The sequence below is a fragment of the Anser cygnoides genome, chromosome 13 (genome assembly GCF_040182565.1).
Source record: "Anser cygnoides isolate HZ-2024a breed goose chromosome 13, Taihu_goose_T2T_genome, whole genome shotgun sequence".
In the NCBI taxonomy this organism is placed as follows: domain Eukaryota; kingdom Metazoa; phylum Chordata; class Aves; order Anseriformes; family Anatidae; genus Anser; species Anser cygnoides.
Genome location: NC_089885.1, coordinates 20,193,359 through 20,209,434, shown reverse-complemented (window position 1 = coordinate 20,209,434; position 16,076 = coordinate 20,193,359). Strand labels below are relative to the sequence as shown.

The window sequence follows — 16,076 nt, the reverse complement described above, 5'->3', positions numbered from 1 at the left end:
CATGGTCCCCATGCTGCTCAGATGCTGGGAAGCCACTCCTAGATGGTCCATTTTGACCACTGCAGCTTAACAGCAGGTTGGGCACAGCAGGGAGGGCTCCGCGATGCCTCCCATCATCTGGGATGTGCTGCCGTACCCAGATGAACTAAAGCCATGCAATATTTAGCTACCAAATGACAAATTAAGTCTGCAGCCGTATGAAAGCAAGGAAAGGAAATAAGCCTTGCCAACGAACAGAGGAGGAAGGGGAAAAGCTAATGTCTATATCATATACGTTCTAGTGGCCTTTAAAATGCAATTTTGATTTAGTTTCTGCTCTTTGGCTCCTTTGAGAGCTTGTAAGTGCCCTGAAGTAGGAGTCTCAGCACAATAAAGCATCAATTGACTGAAAATGTTTGACAGCGTAAGAATTAACCGTTAATCGTCCAGAAATGCAGTATGCTACTCTTCTGGGTACATTTTTGCCTAAGTTCAGGTATTCCTGCCTGGCTCATATCAACAGAAATTTTGTATGCCAGTCCTACAGCCCCGGACCACTGACACAACACACAACCAGAAACACAAGAGAAGAAAAACACCAGTAGGGTTTCTGTGCACAAGCAGAAAATCAGAGTACTATAAACAGGGGGTAAAACTTCTGCTTAAACATGTTATGCCTTCTCAGCAGCCATGGTTTCCAATGAGACAACAGTCCAGTTTGCCTTGTTTTCCAAAATAACTAGAGATTATTGATGTACTGCCAATGTTTTAACAAGGAGAGCTTGCTACATCTCGCCCTGTCCCAAATCTAAGATGAACACCATGGGATCAGGGTGGGGACAGCAGCTGAGTGGTGCAGAGAGGGGAGATGAAGAGCCACGAAGTCTACTCATTGTTTTTCCATTTTAAAGAAAACACTTGCCTGTAACTGTAACCAAGAAGAGAGGCAGCCACCTCCGTTCTTCATGTTTGGCAAATAAACCTACGTTAAGGGTACTTTGTTGGAAATGTTTGTACTTTATTCGTTTAAAAAAATATACAGAGCACATTGATAGCACAGCATTTGGCCTATTTAAACTGGTGTGGCAAGAAGGGCAAAAGCATGTGTGCATTGCTTTGCGAAATGTCCCGTGGACGGGACCAGGAAGATATTGCTCTGGGGACATTTTATTTCTCTTTAATACCAAAAACTTTTTTATGTTCCATAGGGGAAAAGATTTTTTTTTTAAATGAACTCTAGGGGCTGAAGAGTAGCATCATGGGTCATCCTAGAGGTTCTACTATGTACCATCTAGTTTTGGTTATAGCTAGCAGAAAAAAGATGCCCCCTTTTAAAGAAAAAAAAAAAAAAGGGCAAGGTGACTGAATACCCTGCTCACCAGAGATGCTTTGAATTCAGTGGTAACCCTGGATGGAGAGCAGGTTGTAATCACTGCAATGGATTAGAAAGACGAATTCCATAAAGGACAAAAATACCATCCCCAATCTCCTGTTAAGTTAGCGGTAACATTATAAGGAGGAGTTCCTGAGAGCCCTTGAAGTTCACAACAGCTGAAGATTTTTGTCAGGAGTGTTTAACTAAGCCAATTTTTCTAGAGAGAAAGCAAACATGCCAGCTAGGTACAGCTGCTTGGTTCAAATCCAAAAGCATCAAAGTTGGCATAATTGCTACGTTCTGGCCAAATACTGTATGAAGCACAGAAGGTTTTTTAAAAATAAAGGAATAAAAAATTATCCTGTATTTATTCTTCGAGGAGTAATTTGGCCCTCTTCCAGCTTCAGCAGAACTACAGCAAGCCTCCTCCCTAACGGGTTTGCCCGGGGACCCGTACCTCTGAAGGCTCAGCCACGAGACATCCATCCACAAAGGGTTTCAATGCGCTCATCCTACCCTGCATCACTGCTGCAGCACACCCAGCCCCAAACCATCCAAACCTGGCTTCTTTCCCCAAACAGAGGGATTTGAAATGCAGACTCGCTGTTTAATCAGTCCCCACCAAGAGCACTCGCACTCACATAAGAATGGTGCCAGAGGCTGGGAAGCTGCAGCATTATACCCGAGCAATCAGCCTTGCCATGAAAGCACGAGCATGCCCACAAGCCAGAAAAGGCCAAAGCTGACTGCTGGTCACACGTTTTAGGAAGGATGGGGGAAAGCTGGTAATTCCTGACTGCGAAGGCTTTACCTGCTGCGGCGTGGCAAGCCAGCGGGCCGGCCTGCTGCAGCGAGGGGCAGCCCACGGGCATCCTGCTGGCTCCGTGCCCAGCCACAGCACGCGAACCGACTGCTCACACCGGTGGATTTCGCATCTTGAGCCCCCCCCAGCCCCTATATTCACCCCTGCACTTGTGCACCAGTGATGTGTGGCGATGGCCGTCCCTTTACAATTTACCCAGATCGTCTCTCATCTTTACGTGCCGGCTGAAAAAGTCAAAAAATGGCCCTTTGACCGGCAGGAATAGGAAACATCTGCACCTTCAGCGTTTTCAATTTAAATCCACACTTGCGTTTTACAGTCGATGTAAACTGCGAGCCCTCAGAGGATGAGGTTTTGCAGGCTGGAGCGAGGCTGTTACATGAGATATTCAGGAAGTTATTTGAATCGACTGGATAAAAGCCGGTGGCAGCTGGGCGTGCTGCAGAAGCGAGACAGAGACCGCTGCATCAGCCACCAGCCCAAGGAATAACATTAGTTCCAGCTTCACAATGAGTTGTTTACTGGCCTTGGCTGCCTGTGGGAACAGCCAAGAGGAGCGGAGGAAAAGGACAGACGAGCACAATGCGAGCGAGACACATTAGGTGGGAGGCTGGGCTTTGAAAGCACACTCAGGATTTCAAACCTATGGAACTGCAGAGGGCTGAAAAAGAAATAAAAGGGCACTGGCTGCTGCACAGCGTAAACAGGCTGAGACAAATAAGCCGGCTGCTGCATTTCTCCTCCCCGCTGCCTGAAGATCCTCCGTCCTAGCTGGAGGGCTGATATGAAAGGTAAGAGATAAAAACACAGCTTGCAGCTAGGGGCTCTGCTGGAAGGCAGATTCACCGAAAGGCAGCAGCAGCTCTCAGGGCAGGCTGCACAGGGAAGAGCAGCAGTGCTTCCCTGCAGAAGGCAGTGTTTAGAGTTATGCCCCTACATTTTTTGAGAGCCCACAGGTTTTCCAGCAGGAACCCAGGGCTTTCAGAGCAAACTGCTGGGGAGAAAGAGTCCAGGCAGCTCTAGGCAGCTCCTTCGAGAAGTTTTCCCAAACAAAAAGCAAGCAAACAAACAATCTTTCGAAACAGATTTGGAAAGCTACTTTGTTTGTATGGAAGGCTTTGCTTTGCAGCTCCCTGGTGCTACCCAATGCCTCCCTGTCTCCCACCCCCTCCTCGCTTTTATTTTTCAATCGGAAGGACAAACAATGACAGCCATGCGAAGGAAAACCCGAGCTTTGTAGAGCTTTTGCCCGGCGTGGGCACTCTCGCAGGCTGTGTCCGGCTGCTGTCACCCCAGCCTCGGTGCTCCCCATCGCCAGCTGCCCCTGAGCCGCTCACCCTCACCCGGAGCTGGGCGATGCTCAGCGAGGGAGAGCAGCCCAGCCAGAGGGACCCAGCACAGAGCCAGGCGCGGGGCGGGCTCTGGCTCCAATAATACATCCCTGCCCAATGGAAAGCGTTTCCTACAGAGACCCCCAAGGGTTCCCCCTGCCCACAGCCCCTGCACAGACATTGGGCCCATTCTTGTGTCCCGTTTCCCAAGACACGACGGCTGCAGCCTTCAGCAGTTTTGTTCCCTCCTCGAACAAAGGAACGGAGAGAGCTGCCGGGAGCTTTGCGTTTTAAAGATGAACGGCAAACTTTTAGGAGGGAGAGCACGCAGATCTTCCGCGTGGGACTAGCTCGGCGTTGGCTCCACGCACAAGAAAAGGATAAATGGGGGCTGTCAGGGGGGAATCGGTCCGAAATCCGCCGAGCGGCTCGGTGCCACGGGCGTGATCTCAGCCCCGGCCGCTCTGCCCCGGTAAGTGCCTGCTTCTTCGCTAACGCAGCAGAAAAGCCTCCAAGATTTCGTGTCAACTCTGAAAAAAAAAATATGATTTTAGCGTTTTCTAAAAGCTGCCAGCTCAGACAAAGCTGGGGTATAAATCTAGCCGGCTGGGCTCGAGTTGTGCATTTCAATGGAGATTAGCAGTGTTTTTTCTGTACAGGCAGATCTCATTCCTCTTGAGCTGTGCTGTGATTTGGATGGAGGAGGTGAATGTTTCTGTTTAGAGGGAAAAAAGATGATCTCTCCAACTTTTTGGAAAGTAGTTACTGGATAAGCTGCTTGTCCCAACTGTTGCTGTGGAAATCATCATAATTCACATCATAATTCTCATTGTGTTGCTGCAGATGACACGTTAAGGACTTTTCCATCCCTGTTGTTTGTTGCAGATTTGTGAAAAATATGCCTGGCTGAGGGCTTTTTTTTTTGTACTTGAAGTTAGAATTGCAAAAACACTTTAATATGAGCTTAAGAAAGGGTTCTATATAAATAAACGTGGCATAAACTTAATGATTTTACAATGATACATGCCTTCTGCTTCATGTACTCTGAGATCTGGTTTCTATAGGCTATATTAAAATTAGGAAACGTTGCATTTTTTGTACTGCAAAAGTGTAGCATTTTGCTTATCTTTTTGACTTCCATTTATGGCCAGAATGCACTCCTTTTAATCTCAGTAGCAAAATTCCGCTGGAAAAAAATCCTATAGAGCTCTAAGCAGATAAAACTAATGTTGTCAGAAGTAAAATGAACGATGAACAACATACTGAAAACAATTTGAAGATGCAGCCATTTGGAAGAAATAAGACTTAATACAGTATAAATTCACTGCAGAAAGTTTTGCAAGTTTTTTTTTTTTTTTTAAATGATCGTCCTTAATCTTTCTTTGAGAGGAGACAATTGTGTGATTTAGCACTGCTCCCCTACACGAACAGAATAGTAAAACCAAGATGATGGGAAGTGCAAAGTTCACGAGTCGGTGATAAGGATATTCCCCCCTCGTAGCACTTTTTCATCTTCTTTCCCTTACTAGCATTCTGAAAGCCAAAATAAAACAGGCAGGAAACTAACCTTGCTACTTCAGGGGGTTCAAAGCCTATTCATTTTGAAAGAAGGTCCTGAAAAACATGGGAGGGAGGAAGGGTGGGGGAAGCTGAGCGTGCATTTCACTTTAATCCTCTGAGACTAAAAATGAGACTCCTGCTTGGCTGGGGCTAGGTCAGTTGATAAAAATCTGGAGTGAGGAGCTGAGCTTGTACACAGAGAGACAAACGGAACCAATGCCTGAACGTGATTACCCGCTCGCTTTCATTGCAGAGTATTGCAATGAGACAGAAAATGTGAAAAACTGCACCTTCCAGTTTTCTGAGAGACAGCAGCGGTAACGTTAGCTGCGCCTGAGCCCTGCAGCCCGCACCGGAGAGAGGACGCACCCCCAGCTGTAAGATGGTTGCCCTCCTCCAGCCTGTGACCTCATGGCTGGAGCACAAGAGGAGGAATTAAGGCAATTTTACCCAAACCTTCAGCCAGATCCTGGGGAAAGGGAGCAGGATAGGAAGGTAGGTAACTTCTATGCTTGGCACTGGAACAGAACGAGAGGAGATTGCTCCTTGAGGAGCGCGGTACATGGCGGAGCCGTTGGGAAGTCCCAGCCAAGGACTCTGTTCCTGTGGCACTGCTTTAGCACTCGGGACACGGCCACTTGCAGCAGACAGAACTCAAGGCCCTGCTGGGTGCTGCCCGGGTGCCCTGCAGAGGGGTGCCAGAGCTCCTCTGCCCCATGCTCACCCAGGCAGTGGTGGCCTGCCGTGCCTTCTGGAGCATCAGGAGGAGTGGTATGGTAAAGATGCCTACATGTAAGATAACCTCAGACTGCTATTGATATTTTATTAATCATGTAAGATTTGCTGAGTCGATGAACTAGAGTCTGCTCAGTCTCCCCAGGGCCACGTCTGCCTATGCTGATGTTTGTGATGCATCCAGGCAGGCTGCAGCAAACTCTGCCTAAAGCCGTGTGTCAGGGCCTCTGTTTACTGGTGTCTGGCTGTTGCTGCCCAGGTGTACATGGATGACGTGGTAGCCGCTCTCTGATGGCCCATAGTCACAAATGAGATGCTGGTGAGCCACCCCATCCATGGGGCTGCCTGGGTGAGGGTGGCTGCTGGAGCTCCTGTCCATTGCCCAGTAGGTCTTTCCAGGTCAAGTGTGCGTGCGGAGACTCTGCTCCTTCACACGCTGCACCTCCTCCATAAATAAGGACCTGATTTAGTCTCGGGGAAGGGGAGCTCGCTGCCTTTCACAAAAGGCAAATTCTCTCCTTGAAAAGAGGAGCTCTTTATTCCCGAGAACAGACAGTGGCTCTGCAAGGTTTCCTCTGATGCACCATCTTCTGAGCTCAGTCCCATAAGAGGGGATAAAGATGCACACGGCATCGGAGCCAAAGTAGCCTGAGCTGACCCTAGCTGCAAGGAACGTTTTCTGAACCGTTTGTAACAGTTTGGCTTGGTTTTGTAGAAAACACAGTCTCTTTACCTTAGCAAGTGAAAATGAAGGGCATTCACTGGTCCCTAAGTCCTGACACAAAGGCGCATGCTAACAACGTGGCAGATTGCTTTCTCTGTATGTCACTGTCACAATATTTTAAGTCCCTATTATACGCCCATAAATAGATAGCCACAAATGAAGCTCTTCTATTATCTAATATTATTCCTATTTTCATTTTTGAACCCACAGATAACGTACCATCCTTTGCCCCAGAAAGCATTTCCTTTTACATGGGAAAGAGAAATTATATCCCCCAGTGAAAGCAGTGTGCCTTGTATCATGCCAAAATGTCACTCCCCTAAAAAAGATTTCTAAGCAACTTCAGGAACTTCCCTCACTGGCTGAGATTTGATGTTTTTGCATTGTGGAGTTGTCTTATGTTTATTTTAACACCCTGCTGCAATGCGTTACCCTGTAGCTCTTACAGAAAAATAGCGTAGCTGCATGCTGTGCTTCCCCACACGTGCTCCCATTATACATCAGTGAACATTTTTCAAGGCCCTGATGTTTTCCCCAGAGGGGTGGTGAGGGTGGTACGGTGTGGGACGGCACAGCTCCAGTGCTCCCAAGGCCAGATGAGACTACAGCTGTCTGCGTCCACCCAGTCCACACTCCTGTCAGAAGGGAGCACTCAGACCTTCCCCTTTGCACCCAGAATAAAGCATTTAGAGAGAACAAAGCCCTATTTTATCTACTCCAGACAGTAAATGAATGCGGGGCACAGATCCTTCAAGGTCCTGAGTGCTGGAGCAAAATACAGGTTGTCTTCTGTCCTGCTAATTTCCATGGATGTGGACCCACAAGGAAACCAGCTGTCCTCCCCTGTACTGAGGTTTAGCTTGCAAAAGCTGAAATAGGCATCTGTGCTGCGGTGCTGGCAGCTGGATGGAAGCTTGTTGATGCTAATATATGCAAAGAAAAAAAAAAAGCCTATAATTTTTGGATAAACAGAGGTGAAAGTTCAGCTCTCCTGCTTCAGCAAAGGGACTGAAAAAGAACCAGCCTGGAGCCACGGCCCTGGGCAAGACCGCGGGAGCGATGCTCAGGTGAAAGGAGGGCTTCATGCAGCTGCAGGCGCCTCGCGAGGAGCCGGGTAAAGGCAACAAGGAGCCCAAAAGCCAAGCAATCACCAAGGAACCACTGGAAATTGTGTCAGAGAAGGCAAAGAAAGGAAGCTTTTTGGGCAGAACGCTGACTGGAAAGAGTTTTAGAAGCGTAAGCAAATAAACCGAGTTCTGTTGTTGGATTCCCAAGCGGTTCAGGGAAACAGGACTCTCTTATTTTTTTTTTCTTAAACATGCTTTGTAAATAAACAGGGCTACATCAAAGGCACAGCTACCTCCATCACCAGTTTCTACTCCTGAGCGAAAACAACCTGTAAATCTTCAAGAACTGGGCCAAACAGTGCAATGACGCTTTTCATCAATTAATCATTTTTTTCTTTGCATCTAAACCTTGTTACCACGTTCTCTACTGAATCTAGCAATACCATTATAAAGCAATCTCCCTTTAGAAAGAAACCTGAGAGTGAGAAGGGCAGCATTCCTAGAGTCCTCCATCATCAGAGTGAGGTTCCTTTGCAAGCAAAAGCGTCCCCCTTACAGGAATAAGATAACGCAGACTTTGCTGGGAAGTTTGGGGTGATTTCCAGCTTCTGGGCTATGGGCCAGGCCTTCCGAAGGCAGTCGTGGATGTTCAGGCCAAAGCACTGCAAGGGTTAAGGGGGGTGATGTAAATGGAGAGAGACATTCTCAGTGAAAACAAAAAGAGAGTCATGCCCTGAGGATCAGTGTCTGAATATGGGGTAAGTCAGTTCACTATTCTCTTCAGAAGGAAACATTTTAATTAGCTCAATACAAAACAGATACAGCACAGAGAAGTCACCATGAGCAGGAAATGCTTTGTGGGTCTCAAAGGACAGTTAGGAGACAACGGCAGTGCTGACCAATTAACAACAAAAGAAAAAGGGCACCATTAGGATTGGGTCCGATAGGCTCAGGTTTCCACTTCCCAGCTCCATCTTTGAGAGGAACGAAACCGGGGCCCTGCTACACCTCGCGTCCTGGCTTCCAGGCAAGAGAAGGGGGCTGCCGAACCCAGGGGCTGCCGAGGCTCCCGGAGAGCCAGAGCCACCGCGGCGGTGGCAGGAGGACAGGAGGGGCTGGCACAGTCACGCCAGTTTGTTCTTCCTCTGCCCAAGACTGGGAAAGCCACCGCTGAAACCTGATGGACTGAAACGACCAAGCATAACTTGTGAGTTCACCTTCCCGGCAGGTGTGAGAGATGTCATTGCGCCGGTGGCAAACACTGGGGAATCGAGGTACCGCTGGCATTGAAGACCCTGCCACAATAAGTGTCAAAGTCATGAATAAGAGCCTTTCTGCTGCCTTTTATGCTAATCGCCAGAAACCATCCCCTCCTGCCCAGCACAGCCTAGGCATTCCCTCTGATAAAACACTGGGAAGAACGGCCCTTTGAAGCTACAGAAACCTTCGCTGGACTTCAAAGTCACACTTCGGCCTGCTTCTTTCCTACTGTTCTCAGCTACATCACTTCGGATTAGTAAATGAAAGGGATTAAAGCACTCGTACTTTCCAAGGGACGGTCAGGGGTGCTTTGTTTCCAGGCAGCTGCTTCGCTTCCCGTCGCATAACTCCTCCTGCTCCCACCCTGCCGGGAGGAAACGCAGGCACAGGTTACCCTAAGACTGCAAGAGGCGCTTGGGAAGATGGAGAGCTCAAAGCCGTCGGTTTAACAGCCAAACCCAGACCTGCTGTCCCATTAAGAAAGCGGTTGGCGCTGCAAGCACCCCTTCCCCGCAGCAGCAGGTCCGTCAGTGCCAGCTGTCCCCGAGCTTGCCGTGAGCCCCCGCCACGGGTCACCGGGAGAACGGAGCCAGCGTGTGTGACAGCAACTGTCCCGTCAGCCTCAGGGAGGGAAAAGCCAGCAGCCAGATTCCCCCCAAATTGGAAATTTGTTTGTAAAATTGCTTCCGGTTAATGTCGTCAGAGTTGTTCTTGCAACCAAAAATACCTAGCAAAGCTTTCACTGAGAGGAGACGCTTGGTGAGCTGAAACCCTGCTGTGGTTACACATACTGCGGGAGTAGCAAAGCCATTTGGGCTCAGTGTGAGGCTGCATTGCTGCATCTCCATTGTTGCTTTGCTGTCTTTGATTTCACATTGTGTGGTTTTCAAATGAATATCTGTAAGCCTTTACACATGATCGTTTGGGTTTTATGATTGCCCACTAGCAGTGCCACAGAATTATCAAAAACGTTCACTTTTACAGCTAGAAAATAGACGTTTCTGTCTATAAAATCTATATTTGAACGGTTACAGTACATCTCACCTTACTCTATAGTGCTTATAACTGCCTAGAAGGATCCAAGTCCTACAGCTTTATTCAGAATTACCTAAACAAAAGTCTTCAAAACAAAGAAACAAGCAAAAAAAAAAAGCCCCAACAACAACAAAAGCTTTTCAGAGCCTTCTGCATAATTAAAGTAGAATGAAGGAGATAAATAAACACCAAGATATTGAAGACAAGATAGTTTGCAGGAGTAAAACCCTCACACACTGGGCTCACCGGTGGGTGCAAGTTGCACATCATGCAGTTGTTGTACCTCCTGGGTAACAGAGAATTGAAAACCCCTTAATGAAAGGAGTTCTTGTTGAGCCAAGGCTTAAAGCACGTGCTGGGCCCAGGGAAAATACTTATTTACAAGGTCAGGGTCTGAGTCTGTCAAAACGCAACAAGTGCTGCCATAACCTAGAGAGATTTCAGGATAAAACCTACTGAAAACACCCCAGAAACAGTATTCCCACCTTTTGATCTGTCGGTTTTTAGTCCTATAAAGCCTGTATCTCACAAGATGAGAGAGAACTAGCATTTTAAAAAAGCATTGCTAGGTGGTTGTTTCTTTCCCAGCAAAGCAACAGCAGCGAACGTGATATACATGAAGAGCATCCTGCTGCTTTAATCCTTAGTGAAAGGAAGGAAAGCGAGTCTTAGATCCAGCAAACCAAATCTGTAGACTGATGCTGCAGAATTTAAAGCACATGGCTCAGTTTGAAAGCAGCTTGTCAGCCTGTTTAAACACCTCCCTGTTAGATAAGTAAACAGCACAGGCTTATATTTTCAAGACTGTAACTTAGCTAGACAATTGCTGGCAGGCAGTTCTCAGACTTATACACCAGAAAAACTGGTGTTGGCCCCTGCAATTGTCTGATACAGAACAGGAAAAGAATCCAGTAATCAAGCACCTTTCCTCCTCTGTAACAAGCACCTGGGTCAGACTGCTGGCAAAGACCAGTAGTAAAGCAGTCAGTAGTAAAGGTAGGAATTTCAAAGTCTTTTAAACCTGCCGTGTCAGGCCTTGCTTTGAGGAATAACCGAAACCCCGAGCTACGTGCACAGATCGGAAAGCGGGGTTTCCATCTACCTCCCATGAATATAATAGGAAAAACACTGAGATGAGCAAAAAAGCCCAAAGAGGCCTAAGGAACATTTTGCTCCCCCACACAGCCCGTTCCTACACTGTCCACCCCCAGCCCTCTACAACACATAAGGAAGCATCTGCCCACGGCTGCTCTAGAGACAGCCCGAACCTGGGCTTTGATCTCATTTGCCATTGCCACACCATCAACAGCAATCAGATAAGGGGACATCTACTTCTGATTTGAATATTTGCTAATGCAGGATATCGTTATCAGAAACATGCAGTGCAAAACACAAGTAAAATGAGGGAAGAATTTGCTAAGTTGGGTTAAGAGCTTGTGCCAAAGCCGTCTGCGGTAGTTGATGCGCGCACAGCAGATCTAGCCAGGACAGCAAACCAGCTCAAAGCACCTCTTTGCTGCCCTAGACCTGACACATCCCAGCCTGCAGAGGGCAAGAAACCTCCCTGACAGGATACACATAGTAGTATCAAAACATCTTTTTGAATGTCAAAAAAATTAATGTTAATCAAAAGTCATCTGACAAGCGAGATCTGGGGGATCCTCCCTTCCTGTTCTGCTTCAAACCCAGCTGATCTACAACAGGCAGAGAAGCATCTGGGTGACAGCACTGGCTTCAGGGGCACATACACGGAGCCTGCTGCTGCCTGGGTGCTCCCAGAGGTGAGCAGAACTGGTACCTTACACCAAGCAAAGTCGTGGCTGCTGCATCTTCCTCAGCACTTGACATTTTACCACCTCTCTCACTGGCAGCACATAAGAATAATTGTCAGCATGAGTTTTTTTTTCCAGTAGGAAAACATTTGATTTTTTATCAGTTTGCATCTTAAATTGTCTTGATTCCGTGCTTTCTCCCCCAGTTTGTTTGTTTACATGTTGCCATTTCAACCTTTAACACGAACACATTCAATTTCGTGTTTGCTGTTGTAACCATGTCAGACAATCACTTCCTGGAAGGGATCCTACTCTTCACAGTGGTTTCATCTCTAAATTACTCTGCAGTTGTAGTTACTAAGATGTTCCTTAGATTACAGACTACAAAAGGATTACAAACTTTGTTTTGTATTTCGTTTTCTTTGTTTAACGAGACAAAGTTCTCTGTCCTAGTTACCCAACTTCACTGCACAGCTTCAAGACGTACCACTGCCATGCCCACCTTCTAGCTCAGTTGGAGAGACTTTCCCTTTGCTTCTGCTCACAGGCTGATATGAGAACATCAGGACAGTTCATAAAGCACTTATTGTTCATTAAACACTTATTTCAAACAAACACCACTGTTTACTTCAAGCCTACGCTTCTCTAAAGCTTACTGAATTGGACAAAGTTTTACAAGAGCATAGTTCATGAATTTTCACAAATTTCAAGTTCTGAAACTTGACAAAGGAGAAATAAAACTGTCAGTGCAACTTAGAGTTGATTTTGCAGATAATTTTACATCTGAAAGCCATCCTTCAGTAAACTATATGCTTTATTTCTGTGAAAATGGTAAAAACCCCAACGTTTTTCAAAGTGACAAGCATAAATTTGGAAAATATTTTTGAAAGACATTTATGAAATATTTTTCACTATGAAAAATGTATGTTCCCATTTTCAAGTAGAAAAAAGACAAAGTAGCAATCTGTCAATGTAAGGTTTTACTGCTTTTTCATTAAAAAAAGTTGTAAATTCATAGAAGTTTCATTCCTGCACATTTCAAAACAGGCTTTAAAACTTTCAGCTCATTCAGCTCTTGTCACAAGTTTAGGTGAACATTTCAGACCATTATCTGATTCTATACCTGGGCAGCATCATGGGTCTGTGATTCAATTTCTTCCCAAGCACACCGGGCCAATTCCATCACAAATTTTAAAGAAAAACCTTTCCAAGTGGAAAGTTGGAATTAGCTACCACTCTCCTTCCAATCAGAGAACAAGAGAGCAAAGGGGAAGGAAGGGAAAAGCCACATCTTAATTGCTGTGTTCAACTTTGAAAAAATCCCAGTGATGGTGGAACTTCGGAAGGGTACTTGGTAAATAAATTACTGGTCTTGTTTGCACACCCATTCACGTGGAGAGGAAAAAGAGTACGCGCACTTTCACAGGCACTTTATATGACAGGAGTTTGCAAAACTGACAGCTTTATTTCTCTTCTCTTCTTTAGGATGAAAGGAGTTGCAATGAAGACATGGTAGCAGGGTGTCAAGCAACCTTCCTGGAATGCATTTCTTCAGGAAGAAAAGAGATCCCTGCCTTGTTTTATGGATGGCACTGAAGTAGACTTTGAAGTTCTTTGGAAGCACATCACAAACTTGGCATGGGAAACCACAGCAACAATCATACCTGTTTGACAGATGATTCCTTCAAGTACAACTTGTATGGAGCTGTGTACAGTGTGGTCTTCATCCTTGGTTTAATTACCAACTGTGCCTCCCTCTTTGTTTTCTGCTGTCGGATGAAAATGCGAAGCGAAACGGCCATTTTCATGACAAACCTGGCAGTTTCAGACTTGCTGTTTGTGTTCACTTTGCCTTTTAAGATCTTTTACAATTTCAACAGGCATTGGCCTTTCGGAGATAGCCTGTGCAAGATTTCTGGTACAGCATTTCTCACCAACATCTACGGTAGCATGCTGTTTCTCACTTGCATTAGTGTTGACCGTTTCCTCGCTATCGTCTATCCATTCCGATCTCGTACCATAAGGACCAGAAGAAATTCAGCCATAGTCTGTGCTGGTGTTTGGATATTGGTCCTCAGTGGTGGAATTTCAGCTTCATTGTTTTCCACAACCAACATCTCCAACTCCAGCACCACCTGTTTCGAAGGTTTTTCCAAACGTATCTGGAAAACCTATTTGTCTAAGATCACTATATTTATTGAAGTGGTAGGATTCATAATTCCTTTGCTACTCAACCTTACGTGCTCTTCTTTAGTTCTCAGGACTCTCCGGAAACCTGCCACCTTGTCTCAGATCGGGACAAACAAAGAGAAAGTATTGAAAATGATCATTGTGCATGTGGCCATTTTCGTCGTGTGCTTTGTGCCTTACAATTCCATACTCTTCTTGTATGCCCTTGTGCGGTCCCAAGCAATAGCAAACTGTTCCTTGGAGAGGTTTGCGAGGACAATGTACCCAATTACGTTGTGCATTGCAACAATGAACTGCTGCTTTGACCCATTCATCTATTACTTCACATCGGAATCTTTCCAGAAATCTTTCAACATAAAGACCCAGATAAAAATGGATTCTCTTTTCAAGACTGAGACCCCTCTAACAAAGACTGCACTACCAGCGCCACAGGATGAAATAAGTGACCAAGCTATTACAAATGGGGGAGATCCAACATCTGAATCACATTTCTAGTGCCATGTTTACACATGCAGTTATCCCCCATTACTTTTTGATTAACGCCATGTGTGAACTAGTTCTTTCAGAGCATATGGGTTCCTGTATGGCATTAATGAAGAAAAGTTACTTGGGGATAACTACACAGGTAGACAAATTGTTATACTGGGACTGCCCCACCAGATGTGACAGGCAAGCATTACATAAAAATCCTGGTGGACCTCTTTGGAGGGCATGGATGGCTGACAAATGCACCAGCTAAGAAAGGAACAGAACAGATTCCTTAACCTAATATGCCAACATTTGGTATTTTTTCCCCCCAGTGGTTAACATAGGACCAGTTGGGAAATATAAATTTTTTTTTTCTTAGAGATCTGTCAATATTTCATGCCTTCTGGAAACGCATCATCATATGTTAACTCAGTAACTTCACACAATATGTATGTTTGCTTAAAAAGGCATAATAAAAGCTTTTGGCTTTTCCTTATTTCACCACAAGAGTATATAGATCCTGGCTTTACTAGGTACAGGCATATTAAGTTTATTGTATGAAAAGGTTTGGAATGTAAATAATTGTTTTGAAAGTAGGCAGATCAGTTACTTGATATAAAAAAGTAATAATGATGCGGTTTTGAAATAAGTTTCATTTTTGTAAGATTAACATGTCTTGTAATTTATTTTAAATGACATCTCTAGGGAGAATTAAAGAGCACATTACTGCTCTGTTGCACCTGGGTTTTTACATCCCAGGAGATTATGGGACTTAGCCCATAAAGTCAGCTGAAGGAAAGGGCCTGAAACCCCAGAGTTCTTGCCAGGCCAAGTCTCTTATATGGAAATTGCATGCAGCTGAAGGGCTGAAGAACCTTGGAGTACTGACCTAACAAAAAAGCATGTTTGGATACAGAAAATTGGTGTCAGTGCATCCAATTAACAGAAGATCTTGTGATTGCTTGCTGGTTTGTGTTTTTTTTTTTTTGGCTACACAATCAACTAATTAAACAAGGTCTCAAAATAACTCCAAAAGAAGAGTAAGTAAAAACAAGTTAGTCACACTCTTCCTAGTTGCAGCAATGTTTTCTTGTTTTGCAATTAATTTATTACATAGCCTGCATTTCCTTTTATAGATATAGATTATATAAATATGTGGAAAGTTAACCATCTGTTGTTGCATTTTACTACATGGTTCATTTCTCCAGTTGTTGTTTCACATTTCAAGCTATACTGACCTTAATAGGCCAATTCATTCTCAAGTGTAAGACAAATGAGGAAACCAAGTAAACTTGAAAAAGTATAAAGTTATTACTTGTTAGATCAGTAACCTACATTTTCCACAGTATAGCGTAACACTACTTCTAGGGCTATATGGCCAAAAAAGACAAAATATTAATTGAACAGATGTTTTCCACTCAGCCATTTATCTTACTTCCCTCAGATCAAGTCTCATGAGATACTGAGCTACACAAGTGTGATTGCTTCTTAAAGCAATCAGTTTTTCTGAAGTGTGAAAAGAATTCAGCTGCAAAAAAAAATATGTTATGCTTTAAAGGGAATATTTATTAATACATTCACTTTGAATTAAAAAAGAAAAGTCTTTCCAAACTAGCTTACCAAGCCTAAAACAAGCCCTCGAGGTCACTATTTAACCCCTAAATGGCTGCCATTTATCTACTGCCCCAGCTGTTGGCTCTTACTGCAGAAAAGTATATGATTAACTCATTATGTGCAGAGTACTACAGCACCCAAAC

At 45.0% G+C, this 16,076-nt stretch overlaps 1 protein-coding gene across 6 annotated transcripts; it reads left to right on the top strand.

The window, feature by feature from the left end:
* Positions 1-2,354: 2,354 nt before the first annotated feature.
* On the top strand, positions 2,355-15,388 carry LPAR4 (lysophosphatidic acid receptor 4). Of its 6 annotated transcripts, none has more exons than XR_007168193.2 (3): positions 2,355-2,968; positions 5,322-5,563; positions 7,249-9,765. XR_007168193.2 is itself a non-coding variant. In XM_048076290.2 (3 exons), exon 3 carries the CDS (start codon positions 13,300-13,302, stop codon positions 14,344-14,346), a length of 1,047 nt encoding a protein of 348 aa, XP_047932247.2. In that variant the 5' UTR covers positions 2,453-2,968; positions 5,322-5,563; positions 13,147-13,299; the 3' UTR covers positions 14,347-15,388. The 6 variants fall into 6 exon arrangements, 4 of the variants coding, with proteins under 4 accessions (XP_013047699.3, XP_047932247.2, XP_047932249.2 ...); XR_007168194.2 differs by lacking the exon at positions 7,249-9,765 and adding an exon at positions 6,738-7,242; XM_048076290.2 differs by lacking the exon at positions 7,249-9,765 and adding an exon at positions 13,147-15,388 and having other exon boundaries at positions 2,453-2,968.
* The last annotated feature ends 688 nt before the right edge of the window (positions 15,389-16,076 follow it).

Excerpts from the sequence above, each read along its gene's own strand:
- LPAR4 (XM_013192245.3), top strand. The coding sequence starts at position 13,300 with ATGGGAAACCACAGCAACAATCATACCTGTTTGACAGATGATTCCTTC.